Raw genomic sequence first — 21332 nt, 5'->3', positions numbered from 1 at the left:
AAAGGGAATCACAGTTCCTATCACCAACCAAACTCCTGTCAAGTCTTCAGATCCCTGTCCTTGGCCACTCACATCCTGCATTATCCAGCCCTATCTCCTTGCCTTTGTTGATGGGACTCCCATTCCCACCCATCCTTCCCCGGCTGCAGGCACACAGGCAAAGCGCTCCTCTAACCGGCTGATAGGAGCACCCCCTGCAAGGATCCAGAGATCCACACAGGATTTCACCTTCTGAGAAAGGGAACCATCTGGCTGGGGACATGAACTTGAGCACTTAATTAGATTAATAATAATAATAATAAACTAGAAGCTGGCATTGTGGCATAGTGGGTGAGGCCACCGCCTGCAGTGCCAGCATCCCATAGGGTCACCAGTTCGAGTCCCTGCTGCTCCATTTCCGATCCAGCTCTCTACTATGGCCTGGGAAAGCAATAGAGAGAGGATGGCTCAATCCTTGGGTCCTTGCACCCATGTGGGAGACCTGGAAGAAGCTCCTGACTCCTGGCTCTGGATCAGCGCAGCTCTGGCCATTGCTGCCATCTGGGGAGTGAACCATCGGATGGAAGACCTCTCTCTCTCTCTCTCTCTCTGTAACTCTGCCTTGCAAATAAATAAATAAATCTTTAAAAAAAAAAAAGGAAACTATAGGTAAAATGTATTTTTCAAACACCCAATCTTCCTTCAAATATTTTGTCTCTTTCAAGGTGATGGAAGCACAACAATCTTGTGGAATTCTTTTCTATTCTTCCCTTGTGTTCAGCATCTTTTTTTTATTGTGCTAAAGAATACATAACACAGACTCTACGACTTCAGCCATTATCAAGTGCATGTTTGTAGTGATTCACACTTATCCTGCAGCTCCAGCCCATCCACACCACTGTGCAACCTTCGCCAATGTCCACCCCCAAACACCCTGGGGACATTCTTCTCATGGTCTGTGGGAGGCAGAGAGAAAACTGCTAGTTTTGTTTCTTATGACAAAAATCTGGTTTTCATTCAACAAAATGCATTTTAAGAGGGTTTTCTTGCTATATGCGAATTAAGCTTCAATAACACTAATAAATTCAAAGTAAAGGGGACGCAGTGGTACACAAGGCTGGTATGACCAGGACCCAGACCACAGAACAGCAAGTGAGCAGAGGAGACTTTATCAGAAGAAATGAGGCACCTCTGGAGGGTCTGATGCAAGGGTGGTATTCATCCATTTACTCATTGTCAACACTTTTAAGCAGATCTGTTCCAACCACTGTAAAAGATCAAATGTCATTTTCAGACATCGCACACTGCCTGCATTAGAGATGGAAGCCTAACTAGTGGCTTTTATAATTGCCCAGGTGAAACCAAACTAAATAAATGCTGTACTAGGGGGCACGGGGCAAAGGGTACATGCACAGGGCTACCACAAAACCAAGGATTCTATCATTGTGCTGCTATTTTTTTAATTACTTTATTCAATGATAACTGAGCCTGAGTAAGATTTATGTGGTACACTCAACAAGCATTATGTGAGATCTGTCAGCAGCAGAGAACCTGTTGTACAGAAAAAAATATATAAATTGAGCATGCATTATTACATTCAAGGTACTGTGGTAAAAATGTTCAAGTTAGATCAGTATCATTTTGGTGGAAAATTTATGGCCTGCATAGAAGGAAGTCTGTTATTCCACAAGACATTTTGTGGATGAAACCGGAGATGAGGTATATGTTTATTAATGCAGGAAATGGTTAAACAGTTTGTACAAAAATCGTATTGTGAAATGCCATGCGATCTATATGTAGTAACAAGGAATGACTTCCAAAACACACCGTGAACTAGGAACTGAAACATATTGTACGGCATGAATACGTTTATCTGAAAACAGCAGTCTGTTTGTATATACAAATATTTCTGTAACTACAGAGTGAAAGATCAGGGCAGATAATATATAACGGGGGATAGAAGTGAGAGGGGAGGGAACTTTCAGTCTGAGTTCCATATGGCAAGAACACATGCATGTATTCATTGTCCAGAAAAATCACTTTTATAGGTTAGGATACCAAGTGAGTAAATCGCATTACATCATAGGTATACAGCTCTTCCCTACAGTTTTGACTGCTAATCCAAAACATATCATGGTCCTTGTAATATAGGCTAAGACCATAAATTCTGTGTGTGCATACACGTGTGTGTGTTTAATTTGCCAAACTGCTTTTGGATTCTTTTTATTTTGTAAGATTTATTTGTTTATTTGAAAGACAGAGTTACAAGGGCTGGGTGTGGGGGCGTGGGGAGAAGAGATCAATCTTCCATCCGCTGGTTCACTCCCCAAACAGCCACAACAGCCAGGGCTTAGGCAGGCTAAAGCCAGAAGCCTCTGCTACCCATGTACCCAAGCACCTGCGCCTTCTTTTGCTGCTTTTTCAGGCCATTAGCAGGGAGCTAGATGGGAAGTGGAACAGCCAGGACACAAACAGGTGCCTGTATAGGATAGCAGCTTCATGGGCAGCAGCTTAACCTGCTCCGCCACAACGCCAGCCCCTGGACTCCACTTTGAATTGACTGGTACTCACTCACATGCATCAGAGGACATCTGAGATGAGAACATATTGGCTACTGCACAGGATCTCTCAGTTACAATGAAACCGCTTAAGACAAATAAGTACCACAATTACTTTATTCTCACCATACTAAGAATTACCTTTATAATTTGTTCTCACTTAAGTAATTGATTAGAAGCTTACCTTTCGGATGAAAAACTACTCCTTGCAAATGAGCAAGTCAACCCACAACAATTTCTGACCTTGCAGTTCAAAACACACTAAAACAGCAGGCAAGCGGTGCTTTCCTATTTGAAGTGCAGGATTTTGCCAAGGAAACGACCTGGCAATGGCAGACACTGAGTAACGATCTAACCATCTGGGCTCAGTCCAGGATCCTGCTTTCTGGGTTTTCAAATTAATATCTCCTAGAAATACTAAGTGGAAAACTGGGCACTGGGAGGCAGAGAGTGTTTGCATTTGTTAACTTTATAAAGACCATCTGAAAAGGCAGTTTACAGAAGACCATTTAACAGCTATGGCTCAGCTACTACTGAAAAATTCATCTGAGATGTTCACATGGCACTTTCAGGGCCTGGTCTGAATAGTTTTTCAGACAGGCTAACACCGCCGTGCTCCCAAGAATCGGCATGATAGTAGGTGTGAATGATTCAGGAGGGCCCTGGGGGCGCCCCGGTGAGTCAGGGAACAGGAGCCCCAAGCAGAACCTCTCGATAAGGAGTGTAGACTATCTGTAATTTGCCGATGGTGAGGAAAACCAGATTATTGAGAAAGCTTGTGAGGCCAACAGCTACAGGAGTGTGCTGCACTGGGAAGCTGGGAGAGCATATAGGGACAGACATCCCCACACCAACTTATCTATGACCCAAGTGACATGTACCAGTGACTCCTATCATGAATGAAAAGAACTGAGGCAGAGTGGCAGGAACAAAGATCTTAAAGTGCCACAAGGAAACTGCAAGGATGACAGCTGGAGGAAGACAGAAATTTCAAGATCCATTCTACTAACATCTATGAGTTCTTAAACAGAGTTGAGGAGTTGAATATTGCAGCACAAGACAAGTAGAAAGATTATGGAGGCTTTCAAAGATGACTGACTTTAACCTCATTACACTGAATAAATGACAACTGCATCTCCAAAGCGCTCAAGACTCTGCTACATATTTTATTCCTTGAACAATAATATTTATTTAACAAAAGCACACAAAAGATTCACACTAGGACAAACTGGCCATCTTTCAGGATTTTAACCAGATTTCCTTTGATTGCCTGTAACATTCCTTGAGAATTAGGGCTGCTCCCTAGCCTATCAGGAGCTTTTGTATGAACTGGAAGAGGCATTCTCTCTGCAAAAACAGCTGCAACACAGGGACGCATCCTGAGTAGGTTATCCTTAGTGCAGATCAGAGAAATGCACAGCTGCTTCCAAGTAGGCCACAAGCAGCTGGAGGGACAGACACACGGCTATGTTTCTGCCCCATTTATGCCTTTGGCTGAGTAGACCTGGGAGGTAAACAACTTGTATAACTTGGGAAAATCGGTATTAGTTGAGTTCCAGAGGACTAACATGAGTCTATAAATGTGACCTGTATGATTCAACTGGCAAGATTAGACAATCTCATAAAGAAGTGCTTTGTCACAGTTACGAGAGCAAGCCCCATGTCAAATGATCTGAATGAAGTATTTTAAGGGATTACACCAGAAAAAGTTGATCTCTGCCTTGGTTATTATTTCTGTTAAGAGTTGAGAAGTCAGACAAAACATCACCCATACTAGAATGAGATACTAAAACACCATAAACAATACAGTTTTTCTAATCCACCACAGGGATCCACCACTGCCTGCTTCCTCTTTGCTAAACACATTGGGAAATCTAATCCAGAGGTTCTCCAAAGCCACACCTTTGTCGCAGAGGTGCCCTTCCCAAGGAATAATGAGGATGGCCTGTACCCTCACTGGTACCCAACACTGCTTCCTAGGCCCATCAAGAGAGCAAGCATGTGTGTTTGGTAATGGAATTTACATCTTGGAAAACTGCTGGACAATAGAATACATGCTCGTGGCAATATTCTCAAGTACCTTCTTTGTTTACGCTCCACTCATTCCTGCACCTTTCCCATAAAGGTCCCCACATCCCAAGGCCCCACGAGCAGGGGATGAGTGCTCTTGCCCAGGGGACTTGGCAGATCCCATGAGAACCACAGTGAGAAGTCAGACCCTAGGAAAGCAAACGGTGACTGTGCTGCCTAGACACATCTCAGTGCCCACCAAGAAAGGCGTGAACACCTGCTGCCCAGGTTCTGACCAGCCTGGAAGAAGGGAGTGTGAGTGCCAAGGACACGAAAACAGGCAGGGAAGGAGGAACCCAGGCACGGAGGTGGATGGGGCAAGGGTGGGGAGACACACTGGGGCAGAGAGAAAAAGGCTGCAGGCTCCTCTTGGCTTTGGTTATTGAACACGAGGCTCTAGACTGGGATCTTAGACCTGGTGTCAAAGTGGGTTAAGTGTGACCTGGTGTACACAAGTCACAGCGGCATCTTGTCTTCAATTTTACATTAAAAAACTCTATCTTGAAATGGCTTTAAATGCCTACAGATGCCCTCTGGAAAAAGCCTCCTCCTGTGGACGCAAGGGACTTCCTTACCTCAATGATGTACAGGACCACATTCTTGTAGAAGCAGTACAGTATGCACTTCGTCACACGGTTGTAGCTCCAGGCTCCATGAACCAGCAAAAGCTTCTCTAAGTAGGAAAACTGAAATAGGAAAAGAACAAGTTCAGAAGAGCCTCTCCTTGAGAAATAAATGCCCTCAGGAACAGGAGACACACGGGTCAGGGAGAGGAAACCCCTCCCCAGGAATGGCTTGAGCAACTCCGTGATTATTCCCTCTAAACATGCTGCTGGACTTCTAGCTGTTACTCTCTTAAAATTCTATGTATGCTGGTCGGCGCTGCGGCTCAATAGGCTAATCTTCCACCTGCTGCGCCGGCACATCAGGTTCTAGTCCTGGTCGGGGCGCCGGATTCTGTCCCGGTTGTCCCTCTTCCTGTCCAGCTCTCTGCTGTGGCCCGGGAGTGCAGTGGAGGATGGCCCAAGTCCTTGGGCCCCGCACCCGCATGGGATACCAGGAGAAGCACCTGGCTCCTGGCTTCGGATCAGCACGGTGCACCGGCCGCAGAGCACCAGCCACAGCGGCCACTGGGTGGTGAAACAACAGAAAAAGGAAGACCTTTCTCTCTGTCTCTCTCTCACTGTCCACTCTGCCTGTCAAAAAAAAAAAAAAATTCTATGTATGCTAGTGCTCTATTTAGGGTCCTAGGAATTAATTAGAAGATGACTACTTGAACTGGAAGAAAAGTACAGTGGGAAACAGATGCTTTAGACAATCCCAGATTTTCTTACAAACAGGAGCAAGGGACAGGGATGCTTGGGTACCAGTTTCTTGTTTTAAAAAGGATCCTATGTGTACATGTAAAATGCCTGCACGCAACACACACACACTGCTACACATCCATTTTGCTTTCTTCTACTTCTACATCCACTTCTTTTTTTTTTTTAATTTTTTTTTTGACAGGCAGAGTGGATGACAGTGAGAGACAGAGAGAAAGGTCTTCCTTTTGCCGTTGGTTCACCCTCCAATGGCCGCCGCGGCTGGCGCGCTGCAGCCGTTGCACCACACTGATCCGATGGTAGGAGCCAGGTACTTCTCCTGGTCTCCCATGGGGTGCAGGGCCCAAGCACTTGGGCCATCCTCCACTGCACTCCCTGGCCACAGCAGAGAGCTGGCCTGGAAGAGGGGCAACTGGGACAGAATCCGGCGCCCCAACCAGGACTAGAACCCGGTGTGCCGGCGCCGCAAGGCGGAGGATTAGCCTAGTGAGCCATGGCACCGGCCTTACATCCACTTCTACATCCATTTTGCTTTCTTTGTTTTCCCCAACAAGTCCAGAGCACCTGCAGTCGGAACACTATGCAGTCAGGAACAGAGCTGAGGGTGAGAGAATGGCCCTGAGGCAGGATTCAACATCACATTCTATCCCCTCAGCCTCCCCTTAGCCTGGCTTGGCCTTCTGTGTCCTATTTCACAAAGGTCCCTCAAAGTGTGACTCCTGAGCAGGAGGGGGGGAAATTAGGTGAGTGTGTGTGTGCGTGCACACGCGTGTGTGTGTGAACATTGATACGCTCTGGCATAAATGCATGCTTTGGGACAATCCTGTTTAAATTCATGGTTTCTTTACATCCAATCTGCCTTGCATTGGGTCAAGATTCCCCTTGGCTGACGCTGCCACTGGGATGTGGTTTGTCTGCCAAGGGCTCCTGTGTATTGAAGGTGTGGTCCCCACCGTGGTGGGGCTAGGTGGCGGTGAGACCCATACAAGGTGCTGCCTGGTGGGAGACCCTGGGATCGTTGGGGGTGCTGAGTTTGGAAGGAATTTGTTCTCATGGAGTCTCAGTTAGTCCCTGGGAGAAGGTTGTTACAGACAGCAAGCTGGGCCGCTCCCTGCTCGCTGGCTTCAGTCCCACTTGCTGACCGGTCTCTCCCTTTTGAATGCACTCCCACCATCCAGCCGCCTGCCGTGTTTGTGATGGAGCCAGAGGCCCTCGCTAGAGCCAGCAGATGCCAGGACCCTGCTCTCAGATCTCCACAACTGCGAGCCAAAGAAACCTCTTTTCCTGATAAAATACCTAGCCTCAGCTACTTTGTCATGGTAATGGACTAACAGTGTTGCCTTGAGTGAACACTCAGTCCTGTCTGCTTCCAGAGACAGTGTCAGCAAGCCCTTACTACTGTCGCTGGGCAAGCCACAGCGATAGCCCTCTGATGCTGCAAGGAGAGACCAGCAGGTGTTCTGAGGGCATCCCCACGCACTGGAAATTCTTCTGCTGTTGGAAACCTCCTGTGATTTCAGATGACTTTTGAAATTATACTTGAAAGACTCTAAAACTACAGCATCTTTGTTTTAAGAAGTTCCTTTTCAAGAGGGGGTGCGCACTGGTTCCCACTCACACTAAGGAAGGGGACTGTGTCCTCTGAGAGGCCAGGTTTCAAGGAGTTCCTGCAGGAGACCAGGGGAAGGCATGGGGGCTCATCCACATCCTGGAAAATCTTAAATGACAGCTTCAAAATGGCAGAAGTAGGTGCATATGGAAAAATAAAACTCCCATAAAGGCTCATTAAGGATTCCCAAGGGGAATGGGGAAATCATAAAATAACTCACTAAACGAACAAAAAGGAAGTTTGCATTTGACCCAGACCCCCTGAAGTTTAACTTCAATGGGCACAGAGCACATCTGCTCCAGTCATCCTGAATCCTCAACTGCAGCGCTACAATGATTTGTTTTCAGGAGAAAAATGTATATCCTAAATCAAAACGCTGTCTTCATGAGGCTATTCAGAAAGCATTACGAAGGTAGGGGGCAGGAGTGATTCTCCCAAGGAGAACAGGAAGCAGAGGGCTGCCCGCACAGCAATATCACACCCAGGCAGCCAAGACTGCCCCGGGCAGAGCTAGCAAAACTGAGGACAGCAGTCAGGCCCAAGGCAGCCCCTGTGCATAAAAACACAAGGGGACTTCAGAAAGTCTGTGGATTTGAAGTTAGGCTGGAGAATCTATTTTTTTTTTCTACCAAGGGCCATTTGCATATTGATAACAGGATTTACAGGCCATACACAATTATCAACTTAAAAATTACCCCAGTTTGAGTCCTGCCTGCTCCACTTCTGATCCAGCTCTCTGCTATAACCTGCGAAAGCAGCAGAAGATGGCCCAGGTGCTTGGCCCCCTGTACCCACGTGGGAGACCCAGAAAAAGCTCCTGGCTCCTGGCATCAGATTGGCTCAGCTCCTGTTGTTGCTGCCATTTGGGCAGTGTACCAACAGATGGAAGACTTCTCTGTCTCTCTGTCTCTACCTCTCTGTAACTCTGCCTTTCAAATAATTAAATAAAATCTAAAAAGGAAAAAAAAAGTTAGCCTGCTGGAAATTTATTGAAATTGTCTTGGTAGGACCAGACAAAATGATTTTACAGGCCTTATATGGTCTGTGGGACACATGCTTCCCCATTTAAAAGTTAAGTTTATTTTGATTAAAAAAAAAAATTTCGGGCTGGCACTCTGGCACAGCAGGTTAAAGCCCTGGCCTGAAGCACTGGCATCCCACATGGGCATGGAATCTAGTCCCGGCTGTTCTTCAGATCCAGCTCTCTGCTATGGCCTGGGAAAGCAACAGAGGATGGCTCAATCCTTGGGTCTCTGCACCCACATGGGAGACCCAGAAGAAGCTGGCTTCTGGCTTTGGACTGGCGCACCTCTGGCCCTTGTAGCCATCTGGGAAGTGAACCAGAGGATTGAAGACCTCCCTCTCTCTCTGTCTCTACCTCTTTCTATAATTCTGTCTTTCAAATAAATAAAATAAATCTTTAAAGAAAAAAACATTTCAAACCCATGCATGTGAGGGGTCTTGAGAACATCCATGGGAAATACCTATTATGAGAAAAAACTAGGTGTCAATTTCAAAAATCCTTTCCAGCAAAATAAACCTATCTTTTAAGTCCACTTAGGCACAAGCTTTGTGAAGTTCCCTTGTGTGGGGAGCAACTCGGACTAGACTAAGTTACTCGAATTAAGACTTATTCTATGCATCTGCTCTCCCACCATATGGCACTGAGAAGGGAGTAAACAGCTTCTACACAGCTGCCTCTCGCCAATTTGATTGACTGAGCTGCAGGAGCTGATCTTGCTCCTGATTGGAGAAGAGCAGCGTACTCGGCGTGTGGGTAGCAGAGTTGGGATTGGTGGAAGAGGACTATAAAGGAGGAGAGAGACAACATGCACCAGGAACATCTAAGGGGAACACCTGAGGAACATCTGAGCAGCCCCCCGAGAGAGCCGGCCAGGGGTGTGCTGCTCCCCCGCGGAAGTGGGGAAAGTGGCAGGGGGAACCGCCCTTCCACGGAGGTGGAAGGATGGCAGCCAACCCGGGAAGAACCAGCAGCCAACCCGGGGAGGGCCGAGCAGACAAAAGAACAGCACAGGGTCCTGTGTCGTTCCTCCTTGAAGAGGGGGAGCGACACCCTTGTATAAGGCAGGCAGGAAAGAAATGGACCCAGAGCTTTGCCTGCCTTACAGCCTTCCCAGGGATAAGTCTTTGAGCTCCATGTCCTTCTCCTGCTGCCTGGAAACCTTCATCAACAATGCACGCATCCAAATTAAAAGGTACAGTGCGTGGTCAACCACAGATGCCTGTCACTGCAGCAGAAGCAGAGGAATCCACCTCATGGTGACATTCCCAGCACAGTAATTCAGAGAGAAGAGCGTGTCAGGTGGGCATAAACAGGGCTCTGAAGTAACAGCAGCCTCGCCTCTGTAAATCAAGAACAGGACCATGGACAGGAGAAACAAGGGCTCTCAGACACACCCAGACACCAGCAGTTCCCCGGGCAAGGGCAACCATTGCACTGAAGGGGCAAGGAAGCTTTACTCCCTGCACCACCCTTCTCTGCTGCAGCTTTGAACTTGGAGAGAGCAATGGCTCCGCACTGCACATCCTATTAGTATGCAGTTTCAATAAAGCAGGTCATGGGATCTCCCTTCCCTAGACATTTTAAAGAAAAAGACAGACAAATATTTGCCTGGAACTCCTAGGAAACCTCTTAAGATCCCTTCCAGCCATATGATGTTATAACTCAAGTATTTAATAACGCTGGGGTGTATAACATCTACAGTTGCTGACAGACTACAGGAAGCTCAAGTCCCACAGGCCTTGGAGCAGTTGACTGGGGAAAGTAAATGGGCAGGTGCGCAAGGCCAGCCCCCAGGTTCATTCAAGGGTCTGTGGTCCCCTGACCCCGGGTGCTCACTCGGACCCAAGACTGATCACCTGATGTGAGGGAACCCTGGTTTTCCCACCTTTAAAGTCAGAATTCCTTCTCCTACCTACTTTGGGAATTATCTGGAGGATTTATTTGAAGTCAACCAAGGACCAAGATTGATTTCACGCACTTTGCAGAGCCACGTGGAGTCAGTAATTCCTCCACGCATTTGCAGAACCAAGAGCTGGGGAGGAAGCTGAGAGGTGATCTAATGCAGAGCCTGCCTTGGGGAGGGGAAGCCCAATCGAGCAGAGGACCAGCCGGCAGCCCTCGGGCTGCAGGAAGCTCATTCACATTCTATTTGCAGTGCCTTATTTCAGTGTGAAGGGGGACAAAGCCATGATGCCTTGTGTTCATGCGACAATGGCTAATGCAGCCATCAAAAGCCTGCGCAACACAGAAGCACCAGGGGGCTCTCCCTAGTTGGTTGGTGAATGGGCAGACATTTAGTCATCTGGGGACAGCAGGAATGCGTGTGCATTCCCTGGGATGGCTCGGTTCTCTGGATGACCCAGCAGCCCAGATGGTCTAAACACACGCTTAAGGTCAGGAGTGGGCCACTTTCCTTCACCTTTGGACTGTTGTTAAGGAACAGATATTCCTTATTTCATGCTCAAGCCACCTGTGCAGTAATGCAATGCAAAGCTCAGTTCAGAGAGAAAAGGCAGGAACCTGGCCTGACTGTAGAGGGCTGCTTGCTACTGACTATGGGATCATTGTGGCCCAAACTGGCTCAGGCTCTCAGCAATTCATCTTGCAGGATGGGTTCTGGGCACTGCCCAGTGTCCACTTCAGACAGAGGGACGGCTATAAATCACTGCTTTTCCATGATCCATCCTTCCCTCCCTCTCTGCCCTTCCCCTCCCTCTCTTTCCTTCTCTCCTTTATTTGGGAGAAGGAGAGAGAACCCCTCCCCACCCCACTCTTCGACACACTGATTCATTCCCCCAGATGCACTGGCCAGCAGCTGGAAATGCAATCTGCATCTCCCACCTGGGTGGTAGGAACCCAAATATTTGAGCCATTACTGCTACCCCCCAGGGTCTGCATTAGCAGGAAGCTGGGGGTGGACATCAGATTCAGGCACTCCAACATAGTATGTGGGCTTCCTAACAATTAGGCCAAATGGCCAAGGAGTGTCCAGTGCCTTCTGAAACAGGAGATGCACCAGGCAGGGATGGTAGAACAAGGGTGTTTTGAGTACAGCTGTTCTTCAGCAGAGGAGGCATAGGGGAAGGCACACATAGCAGACACAGAAATGGAGGGTGAGAGGTTATTATTAGCAGGACCACGGATCTCTCTGTCGGGATGGGCACCTCGCCTGCTGACGGTGCAGTGTGTTCAGCCCCACAGCTGATCAGAAGAAACCCAATCACAAGACCGGGCCTCCAGACTGCACGAGATCAAAACGACCGAGAAATCTGAATATGCTGGCAGTTTCATGCAGATGGTGACCTCAAAAGGCGTGGGAGAGTTCTCAGGGGCAGGACTGCAGATCAAGCGCCAGGCTCGCCAGCCCGGCTGCCATCACTGTCATCAGGACAGGACAGCTGGTCACCCCCACGGCTGACCTGTGCGATGGCGTAATCCGAGTTGTTGGTGGCCTGCATGCCCTCGTTCCCACTGATGCCCACTCCCACATGCGCCGTCTGGATCATGCCCACGTCGTTGGCACCATCCCCGATGGCCAGGGTGATGGCCTTCACCCGCTTCTTCACCACGTCCACTATCTCGGACTTCTGCAGAGGAGACACTCTGTGGACGGCAGAAAGAGAGATTATGACCAGACGTGTCTTTCAGGGGAAACAGCTGCAATCTACATTCAGCTGTGTTAAAAGGGCAGTTATTGGACAACCTCCAAATCCAATCCATACGTTTTATGCTCATGTGCAAAGAAGCTTTCAAAAACCAGTAGCTTGTGGCTTTCAAGTGTTTGCCAACTTCACAGATGAAATACACAACTCAAAACTAACTTAAAACACAGTGTATCAGTAATCACACCGCTGTGCGGGAACCACACGAGCAGCTCTTGAGGGGTGCGTGTGCCCTGCTGAACGATACAGGCAGCTAAGCTGGCTGCAGGGCTCTTTGGGAACGTCTTCCCAGTAAATCAGAACACTAGTGCAGACCCCATTTTTGCTTTTCTGTACACTGTCCACAACCTAAGGCTGGCTGGGGAATTTTCTGTAAAATCTGCTTTCACAGAAGGGAAAGAGAATTGGCAGGGCTTGAGAAAAGGCAGAAAAAAAAAAAAAAGAGGCCAGAGTAAGAGGGAAGAATAAAGACTTCTCCTTCTCCACCCAAGAGGTACAGACCTGTCTGTAAGGCACCCCGCCCAACGGATCTGTCTGTAAGGAGCCAGGCAGAAGGAGGGAGGAGTGGGAGTCCTGGGGTGAAAGGTCTGCCTTAGCTGACCTGTGAGGAAGCACAGCCCAGGAGGGTGAGAAGAGGAACCCTAAAGGGCTGTTCCCACTAGGAACAGAAGCAGCGGGTGAGTTTTCATATGCCTCAACTCATCTACAGGGTTAACTGTAGCGATGTGTTTATGCAGACAATACAGCAGCATAAGAAAAGCTACTGGAGTCTCAGGGCTGATTTATTTTAAACTCTGAATTCATAAACTGATAGTTGATTTGAGAAATTTACAGGTAAACGCTTCAATTGCTTAAACACATGAAAACACAAACACACACACATGCGCGCGTGCGCGCACGCGCGCACACACACACACACACACACACACACACAAACATAAAATTCAAGGCTTTTCCAGGCCTCCCAGAGGTGGACTGATTGTACCACATAGGGACTACACCTGCAAACTAGAAAAGACTTCCCCAATAAGAACCATGACCTCCTTCTATGGCTTCTGTCCACAAAGATACCTGTTCCTGGTTGGGTGTCTGGCCTTGGTGGTTAAGCCACCAGCTGGGATGCTCACATCCTGTATCAGAGTACCTGGATTCAACTCCTGGCTCCACTTCTAATCCCAGCTTCCTGCAGATGTGCACCCTGATAAGTAGTTGGTACCTGCCACCCACATGGAGACCTGGATTGAGTTCCTTGCTCCCAGCTTTGGCAGGATCCAGCTCTAGCTGTTGCGAGCGTGTAAACTCACAGATGGAATATCTGTGTCTGTTTCTCTCTCTGTGTCTTTCAACTAAATAAAGATACCAGTTTCCAGCAGAATACTTAAATGCTACTTTACATTTAATTTACCACTCTGGAAAGAAGTGTGTTTGGTGAGACGGCTGAACACAGAACACAGTCTTTGCTGTATTCAGCAGCAAAGATAAACCAGGAAGTTAGGAAAACAAAATCTTGAAGGGGCTTAGAAGTCATGCTGTTTGGGCCAGCACCGCGGCTCACTAGGCTAATCCTCTGCCTGCGGCGCCTGCACCCGGGTCCTAGTCCCTGTCAGGACACCAGATTCTGCCCCGGTTGCTCCTCTTCCAGTCCAGCTCTCTGCTGTGGCCCTGGAAGGCAGTGGAGGATGGCCCAAGTGCTTGGACCCTACACCCGCATGGGAGACCAGGAGGAAGCACCTGGCTCCTGGCTTCGGATCGGCGTAGTGCGCCGGCCATAGCGACCATTTGTGGGGGTGAACCAACAGAAGGAAGACCTTTCTCTCTGTCTGTCTCTCTTACTGTCTAACTCTGCCTGTCAAAAAAAAAAAAAAAAAAAAAAAGAAGTCATGCTGTTCTACCACATGTCACTTTTATCCTTTTCACAGTGGTTTACAATGACAGGAATGTAATGCCTCCTAGAGTGGGGACAACTATAAATTACTATTATTATTTTGCTGTTGTTATTGAATTTATTTAACAGCACTAATTCTGCCCTTTGGCTAGAGCAGAACAAGTATAATATCCTCTTTCAAATATTCAGAAGGCTGAAATATAAAGACACTTGCCACATCCCTCCTCCTCAAGCTCAGCTTCTGCTGCTAAATGGTCTCAGCTTCTTCAATCATGATGTTATAGGCATGCTTCCCAACTTAAAACCAGACTCCAAGGATGATCTCCCAGGCAGCTTAGAGCAGAATATAAGAGAATCACCATTTCCCTTGCCACACTAGATTTGCCATAATGTAGCCTAAAATGAATTACAGGAAGCCTTACTATTGATTATCATAGAGCTTTTATTTATCTTAACAGAAGCAATTTTTTATCATATAGGAATATTAAGCTGTGTGTGTCCATTCCAAATTTGTGCAACTACTCCTGGAAGCCAAGGGCTGAACATGTTGCCATATACAAATCGTAATTTGCTACGCAAAGATAATGTCCTTTATTTTTGAGCTCAGTTGAATCTAAGATCATATATGGAAATATGGTACTAATAGAACAACCTGAAGGCAGACACCACAGCTCACTAGGCTAACCCTCCACCTGCGGCTCCGGCACCCTGGGTTCTAGTCCCGGTTGGGGCGCCGGATTCTGTCCCGGTTGCTCCTCTTCCAGTCCAGCTCTATGTTGTGGCCCAGGAAGGCAGTGGAGGATGGCCCAAGTGCTTGGGCCCTGCACCTGCATGGGAGATCAGGAGGAAGCACCTGGCTCCTGGCTTTGGATCAGTGCTGTGTGGCGGCTGCAGCAACCATTTTGGGGGATGAACCAATGGAACGAAGACCTTTCTCTCTGTCTCTTTCTCTCACTAATTCTGCCTGTCAAAAAAAAAAAAAAAAAAAAGAACCTGGAAAATCAGAGCTAAATTACTGAACATGCCCATGCTAACTTTTTACACAGGAAAAGGAGTTCTACAGGTCTCTGACTTTTCATTACTGGGCTGGGGGAAATGAGAACCACCCACTTCCTAAGATGGTTGTAATCCATTAATAGGAAATAACAAATAAATGCTACCCTCCACTCCACCTAACGGGCTCTCTGCAAAACCTCAGATGTTAAAAAAGAAAAGTCAACACATCTGAGAATTGCATGCCATGTGACCCACCATTTCCAAGCTGTGTGTGAGGGTGCCATGCAAGGAAATCTTCAATTTCCAAGGAAAACACAGCGACATCTCTCAGGCAATAGTGCAAAATCCTAACTGGAAGTAGCTCACAGCTTCAATATCAGTTCACGATACAACTTTGTGAAGCTGGGACATTGTGATTGTGATACCAAAAAGCAAATGAAAATCAGTGTGGAAGAGGAAACGAGGGAGGCAGCACGTACTATTACAGTGAAATTTGAGAGGCTGCGCAGAGTTCAACAGCACACGATAACATACCACTTGGCTAATGGTGATGGTTACTCAAGGATGGAAGAGTAAAGATTATTTCTTTCAATGTAAAAAGCAACTTCAAAACTTCATGGAAAATGGAAATGGTAAATTTATTTCAATATAAAAAATTTTGGGAACCCCTATGCACAGTTTTTTTATAATATATGTTTTCCATGAGCTTTTTGAAGCCCCCTCTCCGTCCCCCCATGCCCCCAATCTTGGTTGCAAATGTCTGCAACGTTGTCAGGTCACAGAGACTTTTTAGGTTGGTTAGAAGCAGCTCAGCTTTTCTTTTGGCCTAGGAGCTCTACAAAGGAAGCAATTACTGAGACAAACAGGACCCTGTGAATCCAAAGAGACTGCATTACTGTGTACCAACCACGTCTACACACGAAAACACTCACGACTCTAAGTGTACTTATTCTCCCATTGAGATGGAACTTCACCTAATGAGTCCATCATCAAGTCTTCAAGTTATCTTGTGCATCCATGAAGACATTCCAAGAGAGCATGGAACAGAAACTTCAACAGCTCTACAACAGGCCAGAGGCTGCCATGCCTCAAGTGTCTATGTGCCACTCAAGGTACCAAGGAAGTTGGCCTCTCTATCAGCGAATTTTTAGTGCTGTGTAATGAAAGGAAGCCCACCAGGCAGGAGGTTTACTCTCTCTGCACCGTGAGAGGTGGGAAGAATGGTGGAAGTAGAACAGGTAAGAAGCAAAGTAGATCCAAGGCATTCTTGGAGGTTCAGGTTGTTGATTTGCTACTGGGGAGTTTGTGAGAAGCCAACAAAAAGGAGATGAGCAGCAAGTCAAACAGACTCACAAGGCTTGCCATGCTCTGGGATCTGCATCTCACGTAAGTCAAGCCTTGATTCCAATGCCTTACAGTGCACTCTCTGAACACTCAACAGCTGCCTTTTCCCAAAGAGCAAAAGCAAACGGGAAACTTGACTGGGTAACATAAAGCAAGTCATAGGAGCATGAAATTCTCATCAAGGATTTATTATGCCCTCAGCTGTAATGCCTTGAGAAAACATAATTCTAGCACACACTAGGGGTTCAAAACAGATGTCAAACAGCTAATTTCTACAGACCTGAATAGGCACCATTACACTTCGGCCATGTGCAGTATTTTAGTGTGCCAAGTACTATGAAGCACAAACCAGCTATTTCTTAATCTTAATTTGTAACCTGGAATCACATGCCACACTTAATAAGTATTCCCAGCATATAACATATTCAAGCCATAAAATAAAAATTCCAGTACACATCTGAGCCAAACTAGGTACTTGGGGCACTTCTAAAACCCATTTTGGTGCACTTTGAATAAAAATATAAAATCAAAGAGTTAAATCAACTGAAGAGGTATTCTATCTACGTTTTAGGCTGACACAATAGATTTTAAAATGAAGACTTTCTTTCTGAGAGTTAAAAAAAGAATAGTATCTTGCAGTATCTCATTTTATGGGATAGGTGCTCCCAAAAACTTAAAACTAGGGTTTTAAAGTTATTTAAAATATAATGAAGTAAAATCTTGGTTTTATAATATTAAAAAATGCTTTTAAGGTCTGGTGTTGTGGCAAAGCAGCAGATGTCAGCATCCTATATGGGCACCAGTTCATGTCCTTGCTTCTCCACTTCTGATCCAGCTCCCTGCAGATGACTTGGGAAAAGCAGCAGAGGATGGCCCAAGTGCTTGGGTCCCTGCTACCTATGTGGTAGACCTGGAAGAAGCTCCTGGTTCATTCCAGGAGCTTCAGCCTGGCTCAGCCGTGGCCATGGCAGCCATTGTGGGAGTGAAGCAGTGGATGGGAGATCTCTCACTTGTCTCTCCCTCTCCCTCTGTGGTTCTAATTTTCAAATAAATAAGTAAATTTTTTTTAATCTGCTTTTAGAGTATTACTGATCATGCATTAGTTTATCTGACCTATGAAAGCGCCATTCTTAAAGTTCCTAAATTCTGATGTCATTGGCACAAACTTAAGCAAATCTCTTACTTTTCTCAGACCTCAGCTGCTCCTTCTGTCAAAAAACAGGCAGGACTCAGACTGCAGATTTGTGCACAGACCTCAGCTAACCCAGGGAAATCACAAAGGACCTCACCTAGGAACACCCAAGAGAGCATCAACCAGACCCAAAACACTCATTAGCTGGTCATGACACATTTTCACTGACTGCACTTTCCACTGTTTTATCCCATATAGACAGCGCCATGACGAAAAGGAAGTTGGAAGATCACTAGCCTAGATTGATGAACACCTGGCAAATACTCGGTGAACCCCCGAATCTCTAGAGAGCAGGAAAGAGGACTCTAGTTTACAAACTCTGGGGTGGGGATGTCTGAGCAGCGACCAGGAGATGCTGATGGTGCCGGGCTGAGGGCCGCACAGAAGCCGCCAGCTCTGGCCCAGGTTTTCTGGTGTGCACGTTTTCCATCAGAGCTTAGAAGCCGCAGTGCAAGATACACATGAAATTTCCCTAGAATGAGATCTAACAGAAACACTGCATCTCATTCTCTTTTTTCAAGCTTTGCATCCAAAGGTTCTTTCTCTCTTCTTTTCCTCCCTCCCTCCCTTCCCTCCTTCTTTCCTTTTTTTCTTTTTCTTTAACATTTATTTCATTTGAAAGTCAGAGTCACAGATAAAGAGGTAGACACAGAGAGAGAGAGACATCTTCCATCCGCCAGTTCACTCCCCAAATGGCTGCAACCACTGGGGCTGGGTGAGCCCAAAGCCAGGAGTCAGGAGCTTTATCCAGGTCTCCAAAGTGGGTAGCAGGGTCCCAAGCACTTGGGCCATCTTCCACTGCTTTTCCTAGGCCATTAGCAGGGAGCTGGATCGGAAGTGGAGCAGCCAAGATTTGAACTAGCACCCGTATGGGATGTTGTGATGGCTTAACCTGCTGTGCCACAGAGCCAGACCCTCTTCTTTGTTCTCAAACCAAAACAGTAAGTTTGGGATGATATTTCATTTAAGATATTCTTCCAACCTAAGTGTCTCATATAAGGTGGTAGCAGAAAACACTACTAGAAATGAGATATATAGGACTTCATAAGTTTTTTTTTTTTTTAAGATTTATTTATTTTGAAAGGCAGAGAGAGAGAGAGAGAAGTGTCTTCCATCCACTGGTTCACTCCCCAGTGCTACAATGGCTAGAACTGCACCCATCTGAAGCCAGGAGCCAGGAGCTTCTTCTGGGTCTCCCATGCGGGCGCAGGGGCCCAAGGACTTGGGCCATCTTCTGCTGCTATCCCAGGCCATAGCAGAGAGCCAACTCAAACCGGCACCCACATGGGATGCCAGCACTGTAGGCAGTGGCTTTACCTGCTATGCCACAGCACCAGCCCCAAAAGCTTTCTTTTAATAATTCATAAACCAGTATATCTATACCAAGCCTAAAATACATGATTAATCATAAAACCAAGCACTTCCAACTTATCAGATTTCAATAGGAAAAGTGGTCAAGCCGGCGCTGTGGTGTTATTCTGATGGACGAAAAGCTGGATAAATACAGCTTGATCTGCATTTCTTAGATTACTAGAGAGGACAGGGAGGAGCCCTATTATAAATAAGGAAGCTGTGTGCTGCAGGCAGATGCAACATCTAAAGAAAGGTGGAAGCGGTTCAGTTCTTATTTCAAAGGACCCAGTGCCTGACCAAGAGGCAGGCTCAAAGGGCAGGGGCTAGCCCACAGCAAATGCTGCAAAGCAGGGGAGTGCCCCCACTGAAAAGAACAAGTCCTGGGTGAACACCATGCACCTACGTTTTAAATGGCTACACATGTTGACTTCCAGGGATGAGCATTTCTGGCTTTGGTTGCTTCAGCAGAAAAAGGTTCCATCTTGGCCGGCGCCGTGGCTCACTAGGCTAATCCTCCGCTTTGCGGCGCTGGCACACCAGGTTCTAGTCCCGGTCGGGGTGCCGGATTCTGTCCTGGTTGCCCCTCTTCCAGGCCAGCTCTCTGCTGTGGCCAGGGAGTGCAGTGGAGGATGGCCCAAGTGCTTGGGCCCTGCACCCCATGGGAGACCAGGATAAGTACCTGGCTCCTGCCATCGGATCAGCGCGGTGCGCCGGCCGCGGCGGCCATTGGAGGGTGAACCAATGGCAAAGGAAGACCTTTCTCTCTGTCTTTCTCTCTCTCACTGTCCACTCTGCCTGTCGAAAGAAAGAAAGAAAGAAAGAAAGAAAGAAAGAAAGAAAGAGCGAGCGAGCTTCCATCAGATTCCAGAAATTCCTGTAACGATCATGGTGTTACCCAGCCCCTCCCATGGCAGGATTTCCCTCAGGTTGAGGGGTGGCCCTGGGGCTGATGGTTAAGACATCTACATTTAGTAACACCTGGGTCCAACTCCCAGCTCTGGCTCCAGCTCCTCACTCGTCTTCCTGCTAATGCTGACCCTGAGAGGCAGCAGTGATGACTCAATTAACTGGGTCCCCATCACCCAGCTCAGCTGCTGGCTTGAGGCATGTGCAGTATTCACCAGCAGATGAGAATTCACTTTTTCTCTTTGTCTCTCTTCCTCTCAAATAAATATATACCTACATAAATAATTTGCAAGTTTGTTTCTCTAACTTATAAAAGGACGGGGGGGGGTATCTCATTCCTTTCCATCTGTGTGTTTCTCCTCCCACTCTCCCATTTAACAATTTGTACAGTGGACATTCAACAAATGGTGACTGATTACCAAATTCATAATTCCAAGACTAATTACATCTCCAACCGTAACAATGACGAATGGGAAAAAACATAGATCTATTTATAGAAAATTATATTAACTTCCACACAGATAATAGATCTAGGCACGTGTTACTGATGTGCAACTGTGAAAGGTTACTCATTCTCAGAGCTGGAGAGAACGAAGGGAATACAGAAATGACAATATGGGTCATATCCATACAACCTAAATGTAGATCATATCTATATGATCTAAATCCATCATTCACAGAAAGCAGATAAAAACACCCCACTTCTCCCATGGTCTAGGGATAGATGCCATTTGCAAACCTGGGGCTAACATGCCAGTGATTTTGATTGCTTTTGCTAACATCTTTACAAACATTCTTTTTGCAACAGTTCCTAACAACAAAGCGCTGGCCAAGGGCTTCACAAAGGGTTCTGCTGGGAAAAGGCTGACACAGGAGTCTTTCCCTCCCCCTTGCCTCATGAGATCATAATGCTTTGACTATTACAAACCAACAGTTAGCCCCTACATATCAGCTTCCATAAGCACTATGAGGGCTTAACAGATAGTGGCTTACCAAGTCTTAGCAAATGGTTTCTGCAATGTTGGGTGATGCAAATCATCCAGACAATGTCTCCACACTTAAGTACCTTATCACAAATTTACTCTTGGCACAATGACTTAAGCCTAGAGTCACATTCTGTCATACTCTTGTGTGCTTTGCTAGTACCTCTGACTATTAATAATTGTTCAGCACAGTGCCTAGTAGAACAAGCATTTCACTTGCTGATTGAATAAAATGATGAATCTATCTCATTAGAATGATAACATTCTGCATGAACAGCTATGAGCCCCATGGCAATCCAGCTACCCTTGTGAAATACAGATCAACACACTTCAGGATTTGTGGAGCAAGTAAGCTAAGAACCCAGATATGTTGAAGGCATTATTTGTTCTGGTATGGCTGAAACATATGTGTTTTGATAACACTCCCCGTATTTTGCCAGTTTCAGTTC

The 21332-nt window shown here is 46.7% G+C and overlaps 1 protein-coding gene across 12 annotated transcripts in view; it reads right to left on the bottom strand.

Annotated features, from left to right (window-relative positions):
- Positions 1-21332, bottom strand: part of ATP8A2 (ATPase phospholipid transporting 8A2) — a 726614-nt gene that overhangs the window by 245180 nt on the left and 460102 nt on the right. For all 12 annotated transcript variants that reach the window (XM_089304392.1, XM_051850718.3, XM_089304397.1 and 9 more), the window contains 2 exons: positions 11982-12165; positions 5183-5293 (listed from right to left, as the gene is read on the bottom strand). In XM_089304392.1, coding sequence (XP_089160518.1) covers positions 5183-5293; positions 11982-12165 — 295 coding nt within the window. The remainder of the gene's footprint in view (positions 1-5182; positions 5294-11981; positions 12166-21332) is intronic.

Source organism: Oryctolagus cuniculus, chromosome 9, assembly GCF_051225735.1.
Source record: "Oryctolagus cuniculus isolate XC-2025 breed Fujian yellow rabbit chromosome 9, ASM5122573v1, whole genome shotgun sequence".
Taxonomy (NCBI): Eukaryota; Metazoa; Chordata; class Mammalia; order Lagomorpha; family Leporidae; genus Oryctolagus; species Oryctolagus cuniculus.
Note: the sequence above shows the minus strand (reverse complement) of the source record. Positions and strands in the feature narration are given on the sequence as shown.